The 16,369-nt window shown below is 38.1% G+C and overlaps 1 protein-coding gene across 1 annotated transcript in view; it reads right to left on the bottom strand.

Moving 5' to 3' along the window:
* The window catches only part of MTHFD1L (methylenetetrahydrofolate dehydrogenase (NADP+ dependent) 1 like), a gene marked incomplete at both ends in the record, with an annotated part of 153,330 nt that overhangs the window by 88,747 nt on the left and 48,214 nt on the right, over nt 1–16,369 (bottom strand). Inside the window, 3 exons of the mRNA XM_082306166.1 lie at nt 4,268–4,336; nt 12,585–12,725; nt 16,107–16,183. Coding sequence (XP_082162292.1) covers nt 4,268–4,336; nt 12,585–12,725; nt 16,107–16,183 — 287 coding nt within the window. The remainder of the gene's footprint in view (nt 1–4,267; nt 4,337–12,584; nt 12,726–16,106; nt 16,184–16,369) is intronic.

The following is a 16,369-nucleotide window of genomic DNA, read 5'->3' as shown; positions in this document are numbered from 1 at the left end:
AAAATAAAATGCAAACCACTTCCACCAACCTAAATTTAAGTTTTACTTCCTTAAGTTTTACTTTTACTTTAACCCAGTATTTACCCTTTTGGCGTTCAAATAAATAAGACCGTAGTTTTCAGCTACCAGATTGAAATCCATGGGATTTATTCCGATTTGTGTTTTATTACTCACGAAGTTTAATTTTACTCTTCCAAGCCCTTAGTTTCTTGTGGTAAGCAACTACAGGGCTGCTCTCGTTAGAGCCCAGCACACCCATAGGCAGATGTAATGTATGGAAGCACACAGGTGATGAGGGCAGCCCAGCCCATACTGTGGCAGCTACGTAGAGAGGGGCCAGAAGGGTCTCCCACAACATTCCCTGTGCAATTGTGTTTCCAAGAGTTCATCCGCACAACATGGATGGGAAGGAAATTTGGATTGTGGGGTCCAACATCCAGAATATCGGTAGCCAAGAGTCCCCTGGCCACTAACTTGACATCCAAACACACTACTAAACCACCGGCATGGATACATGCTCCCCTGGAGCTCTGAAATCCAGCAGAAGAAAAGGAGGAGTTATTCGAATGGTCTTTTTACAAGGGCGATCCTGGAAGAAAAATAGTCTAGGTACTGAAGGGAGTGAACTCCAGCAGAACCTCAGGAGCCTCAGGCATACCCTGGAACAGGGACAACAATGTCTTCTCAGGCCAGCTTCATTGACTCTGTGTCAGCCAATACATCCCACTCTGCAGAGTGGCACTTATTTTTGTTACACTCTTAATAAACTATATGGAGGAACAAACAGTGGCACAGGGATGCATTCTGTTGACTGTTTTCAGTACAGGAAATTTTATTATGCAAGTTTTAGTAAAAGAAAATAAACCCAGAATGTCAATAAATACCCAAAGTTATCTGTCAGCTAGATGGATGTTTATAATATTTACTACCATCCTCCCCTCATCTTTACTATGAGTGGCACTTTAAATGTAACACGAGCAGACCATCCCAGAGCAGCCAGCCTGCAACTACAAAGAGCTGTCCCATAGAGTAGCTGCTCTGTTATGCATGGTGTAAATAAATGGTAAACATTAAGGGATCAGTTCATGAGGGATCAAATCTGTCATGACAAACATGGATAAACACTATGAAATCATTATGTACATTTCAAACAAAGTCATCTCAATTCTACAGCATTGGATATAAGCTCTACTGAAGCCTACAGTTATTGTAGGTGGAGTGCGGCACATTTCCCATTTTGAGATTTTACTGTCATTCCTGCATATGAAACACTGTCAATCGCTAATGCCTTGAGGTGGCATTTCTGGTGACAGAGTAGCAGGGTTGTGATGGAAATCAACCCACCAAGAAACCACTTTAAAAACCAGCAAATTAAAATACACACATCAATTCATGTATGAAAAAAACCACTGACACAGGGTGCCAGTTCAGTTCCACGCAGGACTTGCATTTGGTCATTTTTGATTTATGAACTTCTAAACCTCTTCTTCAGTGCACACAGATGCCCATATAAAGCTGATGCAAATCTACCAAGTAGGTCGTTCTCCACCCCTTTCATACACCCTTAGAAGCAACTCCTCAGACCTCCACATCTTAACACAACACCCAAATACAGGCTCTTTGCCAGATCACAGAGGAGTGCAGCCATCTCAGCAATAGCTACTTTCAGCTGCTGCTAACCACAGACACTATCACTTACAAATTATGCCAAATTAACCATCAGTATCAGCCGGAAGTCACTCAGAAGGTCTCCTGCTCCACCTCCTCAGGCAGTCTTTTTGCCATTTCCCAATACCGAAGTGATCTGGAAGACCTGCTTTAGTGAACAGTTTCATCCCTACTTGCAGGACAGGTCCACAGCACGGTCTGAGCTGCGTTTGTGTTCTGTTCAATTGCGTTATTCTGTTTTTTACACCACCAGTGTGCTGTGGACACTGGATGTCCTTGTCACAGGATCATTTCTGATATTACTGTTGTCAAGTTGTGGTGCTGTTGCTAAAGGTCTTTACACTTGTATTGAGAACTTGTTCTCCCTGAAGGGATTAGGATTACGTTGCCCAATTACTATTGGTAGTCTCTTTGGAAACTTAAGAGGTCCCTCTTCTTTTGGATGCTACTTATTAGGATTATTTCATGCCCCATCCTTGGAAACATTCAAGGCCAGGCTGGATGGGGCTCTGAGCAACCTGATCTGGTTGAAGATGTCCCTGCCAATTGCAGGGGGAATGGACTAGATGACCTTTAAAGGTCCCTTCCAACCCAAAGCATTCTATGATTCTATGATTTCAAGTGTAATTTAGGCTTCAGTTCTGGTTTGCAAGAAGAAAGACTTGCAATTCACACACTCATCAGAAATATGTTGTTCCCCACAGCAGAAGAGATGTTACTACATCCACCACTTCAGGGTACACTAGAATTAGCTTGTCTTAAAATCTGTCATGCTGGAGTGCTCTAATCTCACTGTGCTACATTCAAGTGTGCAGGGCAAAATATCTTCCTTGTTCCCCTCCCTCCCTTTTTTTGCAAAAACTAAAGCTATTAAAATTAGCACCTCTTAAAGCTATTAACATGAATAATTAAAAATAATGAAAGTTATTTACTCACAAAATGGGATATGACACAAGGTTGAGGGTCAAGAACAGCAACAACAGCATGAGCAGTAACAGAGCAGGCCACTGCAGCCCTACACAAGAGCAATGACGCAGTCCGAAAGGCACACATCAGCCAAAACACAGCACTATCTTGGAAAAGATCTAGATAAGCTGGCGATTTCCATTCTTGGTGATAGGTGACTTGTATTAGCCTGCAAGCCAACAGGTATTCAAAGAGTGACAAAAGATTGTCTTTGAGACTCAAATGGCAAGAGTGGAGCATGAAGCAGTCTTCTGAGCTGCTTTAGTTTACTGTTTTAAAAATAACTTCGTAAGAAGAATTTTTGGGAAAAATATCCTTGGGTACTGCGGTCAGGGTCCTCCTAACAAGCAATAGCATTTGATGAAAGCTGGCAGATGTTTCAGCCATAGCATAGATTAGACTAGAAAAGAATACCACATAAAAGGCAGGAATTTTATTGCATAGAAATGCGAATATAAAGAAATGCAGTGAAAAAAAAAAAGGCATGCAAGTCCCAGAACCAAATGTCTATCGATCAAAAGAAACTCTTTTGACATCTATAATTGTCTTTTAGAATACAACAAAACCACATTATTTTCTAACAGATATGCAAAGTGCAAATAGAGTGACGCAGAGTAAACATTCAGAATAAAAGCTACCTTGTCACTGATGCTTAACCCACACAATGTTATCCAAGTGGTGATTTAATACACAGTTCTGGCCATGACATTCTTGATCCTACATGACCAGCAGTTTCTGCTATTGGATGTTATATTAAATTCTGACACACACATATAAGACAGAATGTTCTTTGCAGGAGAAAATAATTAAGATGACATAGACTTAAATTCTATTTTTCTAATATTCCCTGAGAGTAGGAAGCTGTCCCCATCCAAACACAAAAGCAAAAGGTAGTTATCACTTTGACATGCTGTAGAAAATGAGACATTTTTACCAACCGGGGATTGCACTGGTATCTTTCTACATTCTTCACCATATCAGGAATTGTTGTGAAATATTCCAGCTATGTAATTTTGATGGTCAAACTTTCAATAACATACATTAATTTTTCTCCAAATGCACTTGTTTTCAAAATGGCTTCATTTTTTCCCCATTTTCTTCCTCCCTCTCCCCATGAATATTGCTCATCAGTCAGCTTACTATTGAAAAGGCAATACTCAACTACCCAGTCACAAAATTAGGTTGTACTAATTCTGTGTCCTTTGAGCTGTTGGAAGAAAGCTCACTAAGGTAAGTGTAAAACATTCTTCTCGCAGCCCAGCTAAGCTTCATTTAGTCCCTGAAAGCACTACGGCAAGATAGGGTGGGTGGGAGCCATCTTTTGAAAAAGCGTAAACAGGGAAAAGGACCCTCCTGAGTTTCCAAATGACACAAACAACAACAGTTTGCAACACTGGGCAAAATTATGACTAAAGCTTGAGTCTCAAAGAAAGGAAAAAATCTACCAAAAAGGTATAAATGCAGATATAGTTGATTAGTTAACATACACAAATGAACATTTGCTAAAATGCCTTTATGGATTTGACCCTGGCTTGAACCCTGAAAGTTAAGTGCAGTCGCTGGAGGGAAGCGTGACAAGCACAATATGGAATCTGAAAGCTGGAGAAGGGCAGGCTTCATGAGCCATACTCACCTCTAATGTCTGCATTAGTGTGGGCTTAATTGCATCTTTCATCAAAACTGCCAAAGCACCTGTTACTCCCTAAAAAACAAAAGAGTTCACATTTTAAGGAAGTCAATTCTACGGTGCAACATTTCTGAGTTACACTTAAGCTTACAGTTAAAACAGGGAAAAAACCTTACACTGCAAAGGAGAAAAAGAAAGTGTGCTCATAAACGATAATGGATAAGAAGTGTTATAGTGTTGCGTAAAGAATTTATTTAGATGTTACTTCAAGACTTCTACCATACTGTATTTACAGAGCGTGCCAGAAATAGTAATGATTTTGCTCTGAATACACTTAAAAGGCAGTAGGTAAATATTCTTCCTATTTCATGGAGAGACCAGAAACAGAGTTATTAAGTGATCAGCATGAGGGTGTTCATGGGAACAAAAGACAAAGTGAAAGAAAAGACCACAGAGACCTGAGAAAGCAAGAAGGCAATAAATTGCTAAAACTGCCTAAAGAAATGACAGATGTATTTCTTTCATGACAGAATCAATAGCATGAATCAATTGATAGCAACAACCAGAAAGGGTATGTTTCAAGACTTGTACAAATATATATGTAATAGACACAGGATGAAAGCAGACACAGAGTTGACTAGGAGTAGATAATGAATACATCATGAGACTAAAAGTTAGAGGTGCCTTACTGTGATGATGAGAGGACAAAAGAAGCTGTGTGAATTGTTGCATTTTAGTTGTAAAAAATCTTACTCCTCCCTAAAAATCTTGCTGCAGATTAAGTATAAAATTTCACACTGACTGAATTTAAAATAAGAGAAAGTCATGACATCCCCCTACACTAAAATCCAATGCCCGTTATAGAAAAAAATGGCTATAGAGTGTGCACAGCACTATCAAACTACATGCAGAGTACTATCTAAAACCCACAGCGATATATTTCAATTTATTCCTAAATTACTTTGATGTTGAGAAGAAAATGTGTCTTGTTTTGAAAGAACTAGATCATGGATAGAAAAAATGCAGTAGTGTTATAAGCAGTGGCTCATTTGAGTGTTTGAACAATCAAATTCTGTGAAAATGGAATGACAGACAGATGAGAGACATAAAAGTACATGGTCATTACATAAGTACAGTATTTTATATAAATTCAAGTTTCCCCTTTCTGAGCATCACATCTGAACATAAACTTCAGAGGAAAATGAAGCAGAATATTTGGCCTCAGATAAAAATGTATTGAAATCAGAATAGTAAAACTGGTTTCTACTAAAGCATAGCAAGTGTTTCCTTGGGGGAAAATGAAGGAAAGGAAAGAGGAGAAGGAAAGATGTTTCTTCTCTCTTTGCGTTTTGTAAACCTCCACTATCTACAAGCCTGAATAGACTCACAAAGGGGTAACAAGAGAAACTGGTAGCAAAACAATATAGTTTTCCTTCTTCTGAATTAGTAAAGAATACATTTCTGTTTCTAAATATATTAATTTTAGAAGTTAGGATCAAAATGCAAGGAAACACCAGTGTGCCAGCTCTGTCAGAATGGCTGAAGCTCCATCACTTCCATAGAAGCAGCCTGGTGCTATGTTTTACATATACCCAGCTACTCTCATTTGAATGCAAAGCTGATGGCCTAAATACAAGGAAAAGAAAAATACATTTAAAAGAGAAATGAAATTATTTTCGGTTTTCACTTCCACAGGCTCCTTTATAGCTACAGATTGTTTTAATTGGTAAGATTATAAACTACATATTTTAGATAAAGAACTTAAAAATGCAGAAAAAAAATCTCAACAAATAATATTTCATAAAGGTTCATTTAACCAGTACTCCATAAAATTTTCTGCTTTTAGAATAAAATGTAACTTCAATATTTTAACCATAAATGAGTTTTCTTTTCAGGACCATGTAAAAATAACTGGCACTGCTACTGTCTTTGATTTCTTCTATTTTAGTAATTTGTAAAAGTCTTTCTAAAGCGAGTGTATTTCTTAGGCTATTAAAGTTTAAATCTGTTTAATATAACAATTTGCTTTATAAAACTAATTTGATTCACTTCCAAATCTGAAGCACTTATAAAATAAAATAGAGAATGCCCAGCCACAGCTCTAACATTTTAAAATTAAATGAAACAAATTTCAATCCTAGCAGTTTCTTCATTAAACTTCGGTTTTTAATCCTACTAATTTATGAAAACAAATATATTCTTTTTCCTGATTATCACAGTGCAGAATCTGAATTCATTAAAAAAAAAAAAAAATCAGAGTGTGCAATATACTTATTGAATAGATCTATAAGCCTGTTGTTTTCTTGCTGTTTGATCAATTGAGCAGCCAGCTGGGACAGAATTTCTCAGACCAGAAGCACAGTTCTTCTCCTTCCACCCTCAGCTGAAGGAAATGATGCTCGTCGCTAGTTGCTAGCAACACAAAACTGTAACAGCTAGTTAAGTTGTTCATCTTCTGTCTCACAGAAAGCAGAACCGTGTACACACAGAAAGCAGAACCGTGTACACACACTAGTTAGGAGGTAATAGAAATATCTAAAGGAAAAGGATGGTTAATTTTACATTTTCTTCCTGTATCCCAGTTTTTCCATCATCATATAGCATAAGCTATTCATCATTAAGCTGAAAGAGAAACAGCTGCTGATAATCTTCAGCACATGAATGCTGAGATAGTTTACAATCTTACCACGTAAAAGGCAACTGTAATAGCTATTCAACTTTCTGGAGGAAAGAAGCCAAATGGAAAACTTTACATCAGATCTTCCAACTGTTCAATGGCAAGGTTAACTACCTGAGCAGCCACAGATCAGCCCTACCAAACTTCTTGGGAAATTTGCCTAAGGACTGACAAGTGTTAACTCCTGCCAACTGTGGCCATCACAATTAGGGGATTCCATTCTCTACTTCAGGTTGGATGAGACCAAAGCAACCATGCAGCTATTCACTGACCCAAGCCATGTTGACTGGAAAGAAGGCTTTGGGGGAGAAATAAAAAATAAAATAAAATCAGGATACCTTTTTCTCCCCTCTCCCTCCTAGACATTAATGACTCAAATCCTGTCTCCTTTGCTTTCTGATAGTTCTTCACCAATCTGATAAAAATAGTGAAGCAAAAAAATACTTCCTATGCATTTTAGCTTTTTGGGAAACTTCATCCATATTAGATACGCATTCTGGACAAAACAACTCATTGTATATGAAGTTGAAAGCAAAGAAAAAAGCAGCAAAGACTCTAATTAGCACACATCATGTCTATCTGCCTTCCATGGTTCTTAAACAGGTTTGGTGTCAACAGTCTTTAAAAGCTAAACAGCCAATAAAGTTTTCATTTCTATCTGACATGACTCTGTCAGAATAAAGTTTTCATTCCTTCATACCCCCAATCCTCCAAGCGGCTAGCAAACAATTCCCACAGCGCACTCAAAGTACCGGATCTGATTCTCCAAGCTATTTAAGGAATCGGGTTCCAATTTCCAATTCAGAGAAGGTAGTTAAATTTTTTATAAAAGAATTAGAGGCTTAGACACTTACACGCCAATTAAGCGTCTGAGAGCCCAAGGTTCATTAGCTTTACACTAACTCACTGTCAGAAGAAAGAAGTAGGACTCCGAATCAAATGTGTGTGGACACCCAACTCCCTGGGGTTCCCTCCTGGAACTGATTCCAAGTACTTCTGAAAGTAATACTCCTCCCATCTATCCACCAGCCGTCGGGGCAGGTATGCTCCCCAGGACAGCAAAGATCATAGAGCACAAAGTAAATTACACACGTGACACAGGAAAGGCAAACTTAGATGAAAAACCAAAATACTTTCAAAGCAACTTCCAGTGGAGCAGTCTCTGAAGTCTAGCAAGAGTGGAAATGAAAGCCAGCATTAGATGACAAGGAAGGTGATTGAGAATAACTTCTGTGAAATGAATGAGGGTTACACAGACTGAAAGGCAGAGAAAAACCCTTTTTTTGATAACAAAAATAATAAAGTACTTGTAACTTCCCTTCATTTGAAACTATAGTCTCTAACAAAATGATAATATTTTTCTGCAATATCAGCTCTGTAAAAAACTAAACCCTAAACCGTAAGCTGAGAAGAACTGCAACCACTTGTGCTTAAAGTGAAGTATGTACACAATGTTTCTCATGAATCAGAGAACAAAACATATTCAGCTGGCAGATCATTTATAAAAGTAAATATGAAGCTATTTTTTTTGGTCCCGGAATTATTGAAATCTAACAGCATGGCACAAAAAGTAAGCTGAGAAGAAGTCTTATTTAAAAAAATAGAGACATATTTATTTAATATTTTTCATAGCTGCTGAAATACTGATCTAGGGCATACATACCCATTTAATTTCACATAAAGATATGGCATGTGTCCATCAAAATTCTACTACACTGTAAAAGCCAAAAAGCAATTCAGTCTTCAAAATACTATACAACGAGCACCACATTTTGGCAAAGATTTCTGTATGTTCCATTACAGAGGACAGATATTTAATCCATGACTCTTGTGGAAGAAGTCTTCTCAATTCATGCAATATTCAATTTATCTTTTTTCTATTACTCCTAGCCTGCCTCTGCATCTGGTTTATATCTGCCAATGTGTATTTTAGGTTTTACTATTGTATTATTATAAATATATTGCATATAAAGTCAAAATTAAGAGCAATTGTGTTTTTGTGAAGTATATCATGTGTACATCTGGAAACAAATCACAGAGAAGGGTTTTGTGGTTTTGGTTCACATAGATTCCAATGAACTAAAGACTACCGTCAAACATTTAAACTTGCATAAATTCAACCTGGGTAGAATACATAAAACATGAACCCCAGGACTTGTTTTAAGAGACAGGTAGGACTGACTGCCACCCATTATTCAGGTTGTCCACCCATTATTCAGGTTGTGTCGTACTTCCCATGATAAAGCTGCCTTTAAAATTTGTTAAAATTATAAGCAACTGCAATTCTTTGGGCTAAAATGTTCCATGTCAAGTGTCTATGATAGATTCAAGCTTTTAAGCTTGATTTTGTATTACGAAAATTTGAGTTAAAACGATTGAACTGTTCTTGGATTGAGAGTATTCAAAAAGCATGTATACTGTTTTTCCTACTTTCAGTTGTCTTGAGATCTTTCCTTTCTGAGCTATAAAGCTTTACCTCCTCTCTGACCCTGACTCAAATAATGATGAAAATTCAGGTGGAGAACGGCTCCACATCAAACCTCTTACCACATCTGAAAATTTGCTCAAGATATAAACCTTGGGAAAACAAAAATTACAGTTCAAAGATACTCATTAGTGAACGCTTAGCCTTGCCCCATCCTGCCCAGAAAGCTTTAGCCGCAACGTGCGGTGTGCTTACAGCCTAGGGTGTGACAACAGTATCTACAGTCTGCATCAGGCCGGACCAGCTCTGGGTCTGGACATCTGGACCACAAGCAAAGATCTCTTCTCCTGGATCCTACAGGAATCCTTTTCTAACACGTACAAGGAGGAGATAGATACAACCTGTGCAGTCCAAATGAAGAGGAGTCAAAAGCTGGGCTTGCAGAAGTGCAGTAACAACATAAGAAGCACAAGCAGCAGGGGGAAAGGTAGATACTGCATTTAAAGTCTAGAAACAGTGGGTTTAGCTGCAAGCTGTTCAAACAGACTGACCACCTGTGAGAAGAAACCAGGAACAGAGATGAAATGCCACCTGCTAGAACTGAAATTTATCTTCTTTGTATATATGAATTATGATATGGCACGCTCTTTGATTATACATCTCCTGCCATTGTTTGCAGAGGATTCAACTTTATACAGTACACTTTCACAAGTGCAGTACAGTTATTCATAAGCTCTCGCCCCTTGTACAAAGTAACCAGCATTCAATTTGATAAAGAAATCTTAGTAAGAAAACCCACTACTAATTTCCTTCTTTGACATTTCTTAAATCCCAACACCACAGCATCTGACCTCTTCACCAACACTAATAAGTCTGCAGAAATGAACAATTCGTCCTTTTTTCAGAAGAGAAACCAGCACACACAAGGATCAAACTCAAAAGTATTCACCAATTTTGGATGCTCAACCCGAGACAATAAAAAAATAATATCTCCAGGTTCAAAGTTCTTGATGGTGTTTTGCTCTTGCCATAGATTTCAGCTGTTTAACTCCTGAGTATCAAGCCAGATTGAGGAATGCACTCCTAATGCACTGTAAGAATCAGTTTGTACAGACACAGCATCACACACAAGCTTTGTGAAAAACACAGGAATAGAGTTCAACTCTCCAAAAAGGCACTTTTCTGCCTTGACCATGAAATCACCTTCCTATTCTTCCCATAGTTCTCATCCTCATTTGTAACACACTCCACAACAAAGGAGGCAGGAGTTTCTGCACTCCACAATCATGATATGGACCCAAGTCCTCCCTGTTCATGGTATGAAGAAGAGAACCTGCAGAAGAAAAAGAATGCAGCATAGCTGCAGATGGTCATAATACATATCCTTGACACTGTGATGATTTTTTTTTTTTTCTGGGCGGTTCTTCTATTGTATAATATAGAACACTGCTTTAAAGAAGAAATAGAAACATATGTTCAGCACAAGTGACACTATCAAACAATTGAGATGCTAAGCATAGGAAGTTTATTTAAAAAAAGGCCAAGAAAACCGAATTAGTAACAGACATTTTGCTGAGCACTATTTTCATTTTAGGGACATAGTGGAAAAATTTTAAAGTTCTTTGTGTGCTGTTCATAAGGTCAGCCCTAACATAATATTTCCACAGAGCAACTACAGATGAAACAGACTATGGAAAAGCAACTGCTTTCATTCATCAAGCTGATTAGCATTTAGTGGTTGAAGACAGGTTAAGTATTTTGCAATATTAATGCGTTAAAGTACCTTCATACAAAAGTAGCATCAAAATTAAAATCTTGTATTTCAAATGGAGTTTTAATTCTGACACTGAATTATTTTAAAGTTTTTGCATATGCATTATAAGGTAGCTCATTCCCCACCCCCTTTCATTTGACCAAGACAAAGTTACGCAACTGAAAAGGAAAATCCAAACTTCAACAGCTAGAATATTAAATGCAGTTCTTCATGTCTCCCACATAATCGGGAGTAGTTGATTTGCTTTGAATTTTAATGATGACTGTACTTAGCAATTTTGGTAGCCTTACCTTAATTTCAATCTTAAATCCAGGCAAGCTAGATATTATGTTTTCATTTCCTTACTAAATGGGAATCCATTAAGGTTGTGAAGGTATTCCTGGCTTGTGGGTTTTCTATCTTTGCTGACAAGGCAGGATACTGGTTTCTTTGCTCATTCTAAAAATGCAGTAAGTTTGTGCAGGTGTCCACGTAGAAGGGACAAACAGGAAAAAATCTACATAGTCGGTGTGGTATATGCAGTCATTGCCAGTAGGGTGGCATGAAAGCACAGCTCCAAGACATATCACAGTTCATTTAAGAATATATTTAGATGATAAAAAAAAGCATAAAAGCAAAGCATTATCATATTTACTGTATTTAGGGTGTGCTGTCAATCTGCAATATATGAACTTAATTCAGCAATTAGCCTTCAGAATTCAAGTAATGTAATGTTACAGTAAACTAGTGCCAATCACAGTGAGCCTGCTCCTGGCATACAGTCGGATTGCGCAGGTTAACTGGTAGCTTCTGGCTGCACCAGAACCTGCCATACACAAACATGTGTGAGCTTCCAGCCACTCTTTACTGACTCACAGCCTGGCTATAAGGGCTGGAATTTGATATAAAGGAAGAACATATTGACTTCTTTCAGAAGCTGAAGTAGGGAATGAGGAAACAGCAACTAACTAATGAAGGTAAGGAAGAAAAAGCCTCAGTGATGTGAAGAGATAACCCTGTCCCAAGCACTATCAGCAACCTATGAATTAAGAATTGCTTGTTTCCATTCTGATTGAGTGGTATAAGTATTCATGTGGTAACTATCATTGTAACATCTGAGCACACTTTACAAGTACAGTAGCAAACATTACCAGCTCTCTCGAACAGGAGCCCACACTCTGACTCCCTCCAGCACCAAATTTGTTTGCCTTAAGAATTGCAGAAAACTATCCAAGTAGGCTATGCAGACCAGAGACTTCCTGAACCAGATGTTACCAGAGAGTTGGAGAAATGAGTTCTACATCTTGTTCTCATTGTGAGCAAGTTCTGGCCCAGATGATGATCTTTCTTCGATATCTGACTGTGCTGTTCAAAGCAAAATCCTTGGCATGCACCTGCCTTTCTAATGCTTCAAGAGGCAAAACAAATGCATCAGAGGTTATTCACAGGTCTACAGCACTGAACATACCAAATCCTCTGCTGTTACTGGTTGTCCTTTCTTGTCATTAGCTACCACCATTTTCCCCAGCCTCTCCTTCATGTCTTGCAAGCTGGTGGTAAGTGCCAGGATGGCCATAATTTCACTTGCAACAGCAATATCAAACTGAGCCTGTAAAATAGAAATGAGATTCATGAACCAAATCAAAGTCAGGTCAAATACTCACAGGGAATCGTCAGGAAAAAACTCAGGAACGACAGATTTCACACTGGAATTCAAACAAGTTCTAAATTTTAACCCACAGCTTTTGAGATTACTCAGACTAGAGTAACTTGAAACACTTTGTTTATAGTCCCTCATTAACGTTCTCTGTTACACTTCATTTACCTGGGGACCAGTGTTGCAGAGTGCTTAGCCCCTTGGCTCACATTATCCTTAGCAGAAGCTCCCTAAAGGGCCAAGAATTTTTTTCTGTGGCAAAAAAGGAAATCACCAGATGTGTTTTGAGCTTTACTGGCATGAGCACAGCATTGTGGTGGTTTTTTTTTGTTTGTTTGTTTTTGTAATGCTCTTCAGAAGTTTTTTTTTTCTCATTTCAAAAACATTCTTGTTACATTTGATCATTCTTTTCTACGTAAACCCAAAATTTAGAGTCTATGCTGCTAGGTCTTGTGCTTGACCTATGATAATATAAAATATATCTTCATATCCTCCCTCCCCCCCCTTTTTTTTAAATGAACAAATATATAAGTTAAAAAAACCCCAAGAACTATATATGGCATCAGTTCTATTGCTCTTGTAGAAATACATCCATACTGTGCAGTATTTCAGCACAACATAAGCTGTGGTCCTTACTTTTCTTTAAGAGCTTGCAGTATACATTAGCAGCATTTGTACTAATTCACTATTAGTAAAGCCCAGGCCACGTGCTGTCAGAACGTAAACAGAGAAGAAAGGCTAAGTCACTAATGTGTTAAGTGATAGGAATGCAATGTTGGGGGCGAACAAGGACTACAGCTTCTTTAGTAATCAATCCATCTCCAGCAATTAAAGTCTATATAAAAATGTAGTAATTGACATCCCACTGATATCTATGTAAAAAAAGCCCCCAAGACTGTTTCTATGTCGGACTTCTACCAGATGTATCCCATACGGACTAATACCGGAGGAATCTGTTCAAATTGAGGGCCTTGCCTGTTTTTGAAGAAGCATCTACACAGAGAATTGTTCAACATATATATGCCTTACCACTCCTATCCATTTGCCTAGTACTTTAACAGCTTCTGCCCTTTTTTAACCTATGTTCCTGCTTTTAGATTCTGTCTTGACAGCTACAGCGCAGAGTAGCCCTATTCAGGCTGACCTCTATGTGCCTGCATGTTAGTCAAAACTTCTGAAGACACCTGAGCACTTTTCTGCATTGGGCACAGACAGGGAGAGATATATACCATGGAAAACAAAAAATAACCCTGTAATTGAGATTTTCAGCATAGGGATTTAAATGAAACGCTGAAGTTACAAAGCAGATTTTCTGTATTCCCTGGAAGCAGTTCTATACATAACAGAATACCTGGGTACACAATTAACATTGTTAGCATTGCGATGACATGGATGCTACTACCTTTTCTGAAGTTAAGAACGTCCCTGATAAGTCATTGTAGCATATGTAAAACAGGAAATAAGCCTGAGAAATCTATGCCCAACCCATATACTGGAATATTATCTAACTTTATTGGGATGTTTATCAGGAGACAAAAAATAAGTTTTTATTATCATTGTTTCTATATAAACCCAAAAGGACAGGAAAAACAATCCCAGGTAGATGCTCAAAGTGTGACATAATATTTAACTGAAAAAACAGGCATAAAAGCCTGTGGTAGCAGGTGCTATTTTAACTCTAATAACCTTTATACACCTATGAAGTGCTGACAGAAACCTTAGCTGTAAAGTCAGTTCTCCATTGATGAAAGGATCCACCCACATGGATTCAATTGCAGGATCAAGGGCATCAGTCATGTAATACTCTTCAGAAACCACAGCACCCCTGTTCATTAAAATGCAGACTTTTGTGCCTGCTGTGCTCTGCCATTTCACACAGGTGTCATTGATTTTAAGAGTGCTAGAACATCACTCCAAATATTTATAAAATGCATCTGTTAAATATGAAGCCCTGTTTTCTCTGGATCTCTGGCTACGCTCTGAAATGAGTTTTCCTAACTCTTCTCTATTTCTCAAGTCACTAAGTCCATGTTAAAATGTGAATGGATATGCATCAGTCCAACACATCAAAATTGAAACCATCAAGGTCATTTTAGCCAAAACAGTACAGAAGCAACATTTGACAGCCATATGTCAACTAGTACTTTATAATAAAACAACCCACATTTAACCCAGCAGCATAATTACAGTGGTAAAATGCTGCACAATAAGGCTGGCAGAACCTGGCTCAAAGCTAATAATCACACTAAGTCACCGAAACAAATCTAAACACAGGACAACGTCTCAAGTGTTGAAGGAACTTGCACCAAGTATAATATTTTGTAGTCCCTGCCCATTATCAGAGATGAGTATTAGCTAATATTGAGTTTTCTGGAAGTTATAGACAGAAAAGTCTCTATCCTATGTGTTTAAAGCCAAAACAAGTGAGCATGTCTAGTGGAAGGTATCCCTCCAGAGAGGCTGGAACTAGATAATCTGTAAGGTCCCTTCCAACCCAAACCATTCTATGAATCCATGTTTACTCTCTTAAGTTCTTCTCTTCAATTTGACTGTTTTACCTGCTGAATTGAGCAAAAACATTAGCACTATTTTTCCGTCTATTTAGGCACAACGCCTAGAAGAGGTCTGAAATGATAAGGAAAAAGTAAAGACAGGACTTCCAAAATTAATGAAAGCCTTATCTCTACCACAATAACTATTTACTTCCCCTCAAAATAGTCAGAATCTCATTAATTTCATGATCCAGAATGTTAGATTACAATATCTTCATTGAATTAGGAGCAACTCCACATCATCACAATGAGTTTGTTCCATCTGGCATTGCTGTTCCACACTGCATTGTTTCAGAAACGGATTTACCCACATGACATCAGGAACACTTGTTCAGATAGTGTTGGAAAAGTCTGGCTTTCAATTTATCAGGAAGTTCTTTAATAAACTTCCAGAAGCTCTCATATAGTAACGTAGGTTAGCTTTTCAAACTGCTGAACAGTACACACATGCTCATTTTCTGAGCTATCCCTTCAAGCCCACATATTAAAATTAATCACATGCTCAAAGTTCTTACCGTTTAGATCCCAAAGCTGAGATGCAGGATAGGGAAATGAAAACTTTGAATAAAAAGCTAACGGTCATTTTAATGCTTTCAATGCATTGTACAATATGCATAGGTTTCTGTTTCTGAAACTTCAGACTCAGTTACTCATTAACACATTCAGCTTCACTGCATGAATACTATACAACAGCAACAATGTTAGCATTGCAGTTCAAAGAAGTATCAGCCTCTGAAGCAAAGTCTGTCCAGAATGAGGTATATTAACTGCCTTTACATACCTGACGGACAAATCCTTTCTCTGTATTTGCCTGCCCAACTGTTATTTTGCGCAGAAATCTGTCATTTGTATCCACCACTGTAATAAGGGAATAGCAAAAGCAAAACATATTAACAAGGACTCAGGGATCTGGCTTTTTGCAGGTGTACCTGTTGTTATACATGTAAGATTCAGCTGCTTGAACAGCGTAACCAGACAGCCACGCTCCTGCATGTTAGCGTTAGCACTGACTCAGTTTCTCCCTTCTAGTTGATACCATCAGAT

This window comes from Platalea leucorodia (genome assembly GCF_965183815.1).
Source record: "Platalea leucorodia genome assembly, chromosome: 3".
Taxonomy (NCBI): Eukaryota; Metazoa; Chordata; class Aves; order Pelecaniformes; family Threskiornithidae; genus Platalea; species Platalea leucorodia.
Note: the sequence above shows the minus strand (reverse complement) of the source record. Positions and strands in the feature narration are given on the sequence as shown.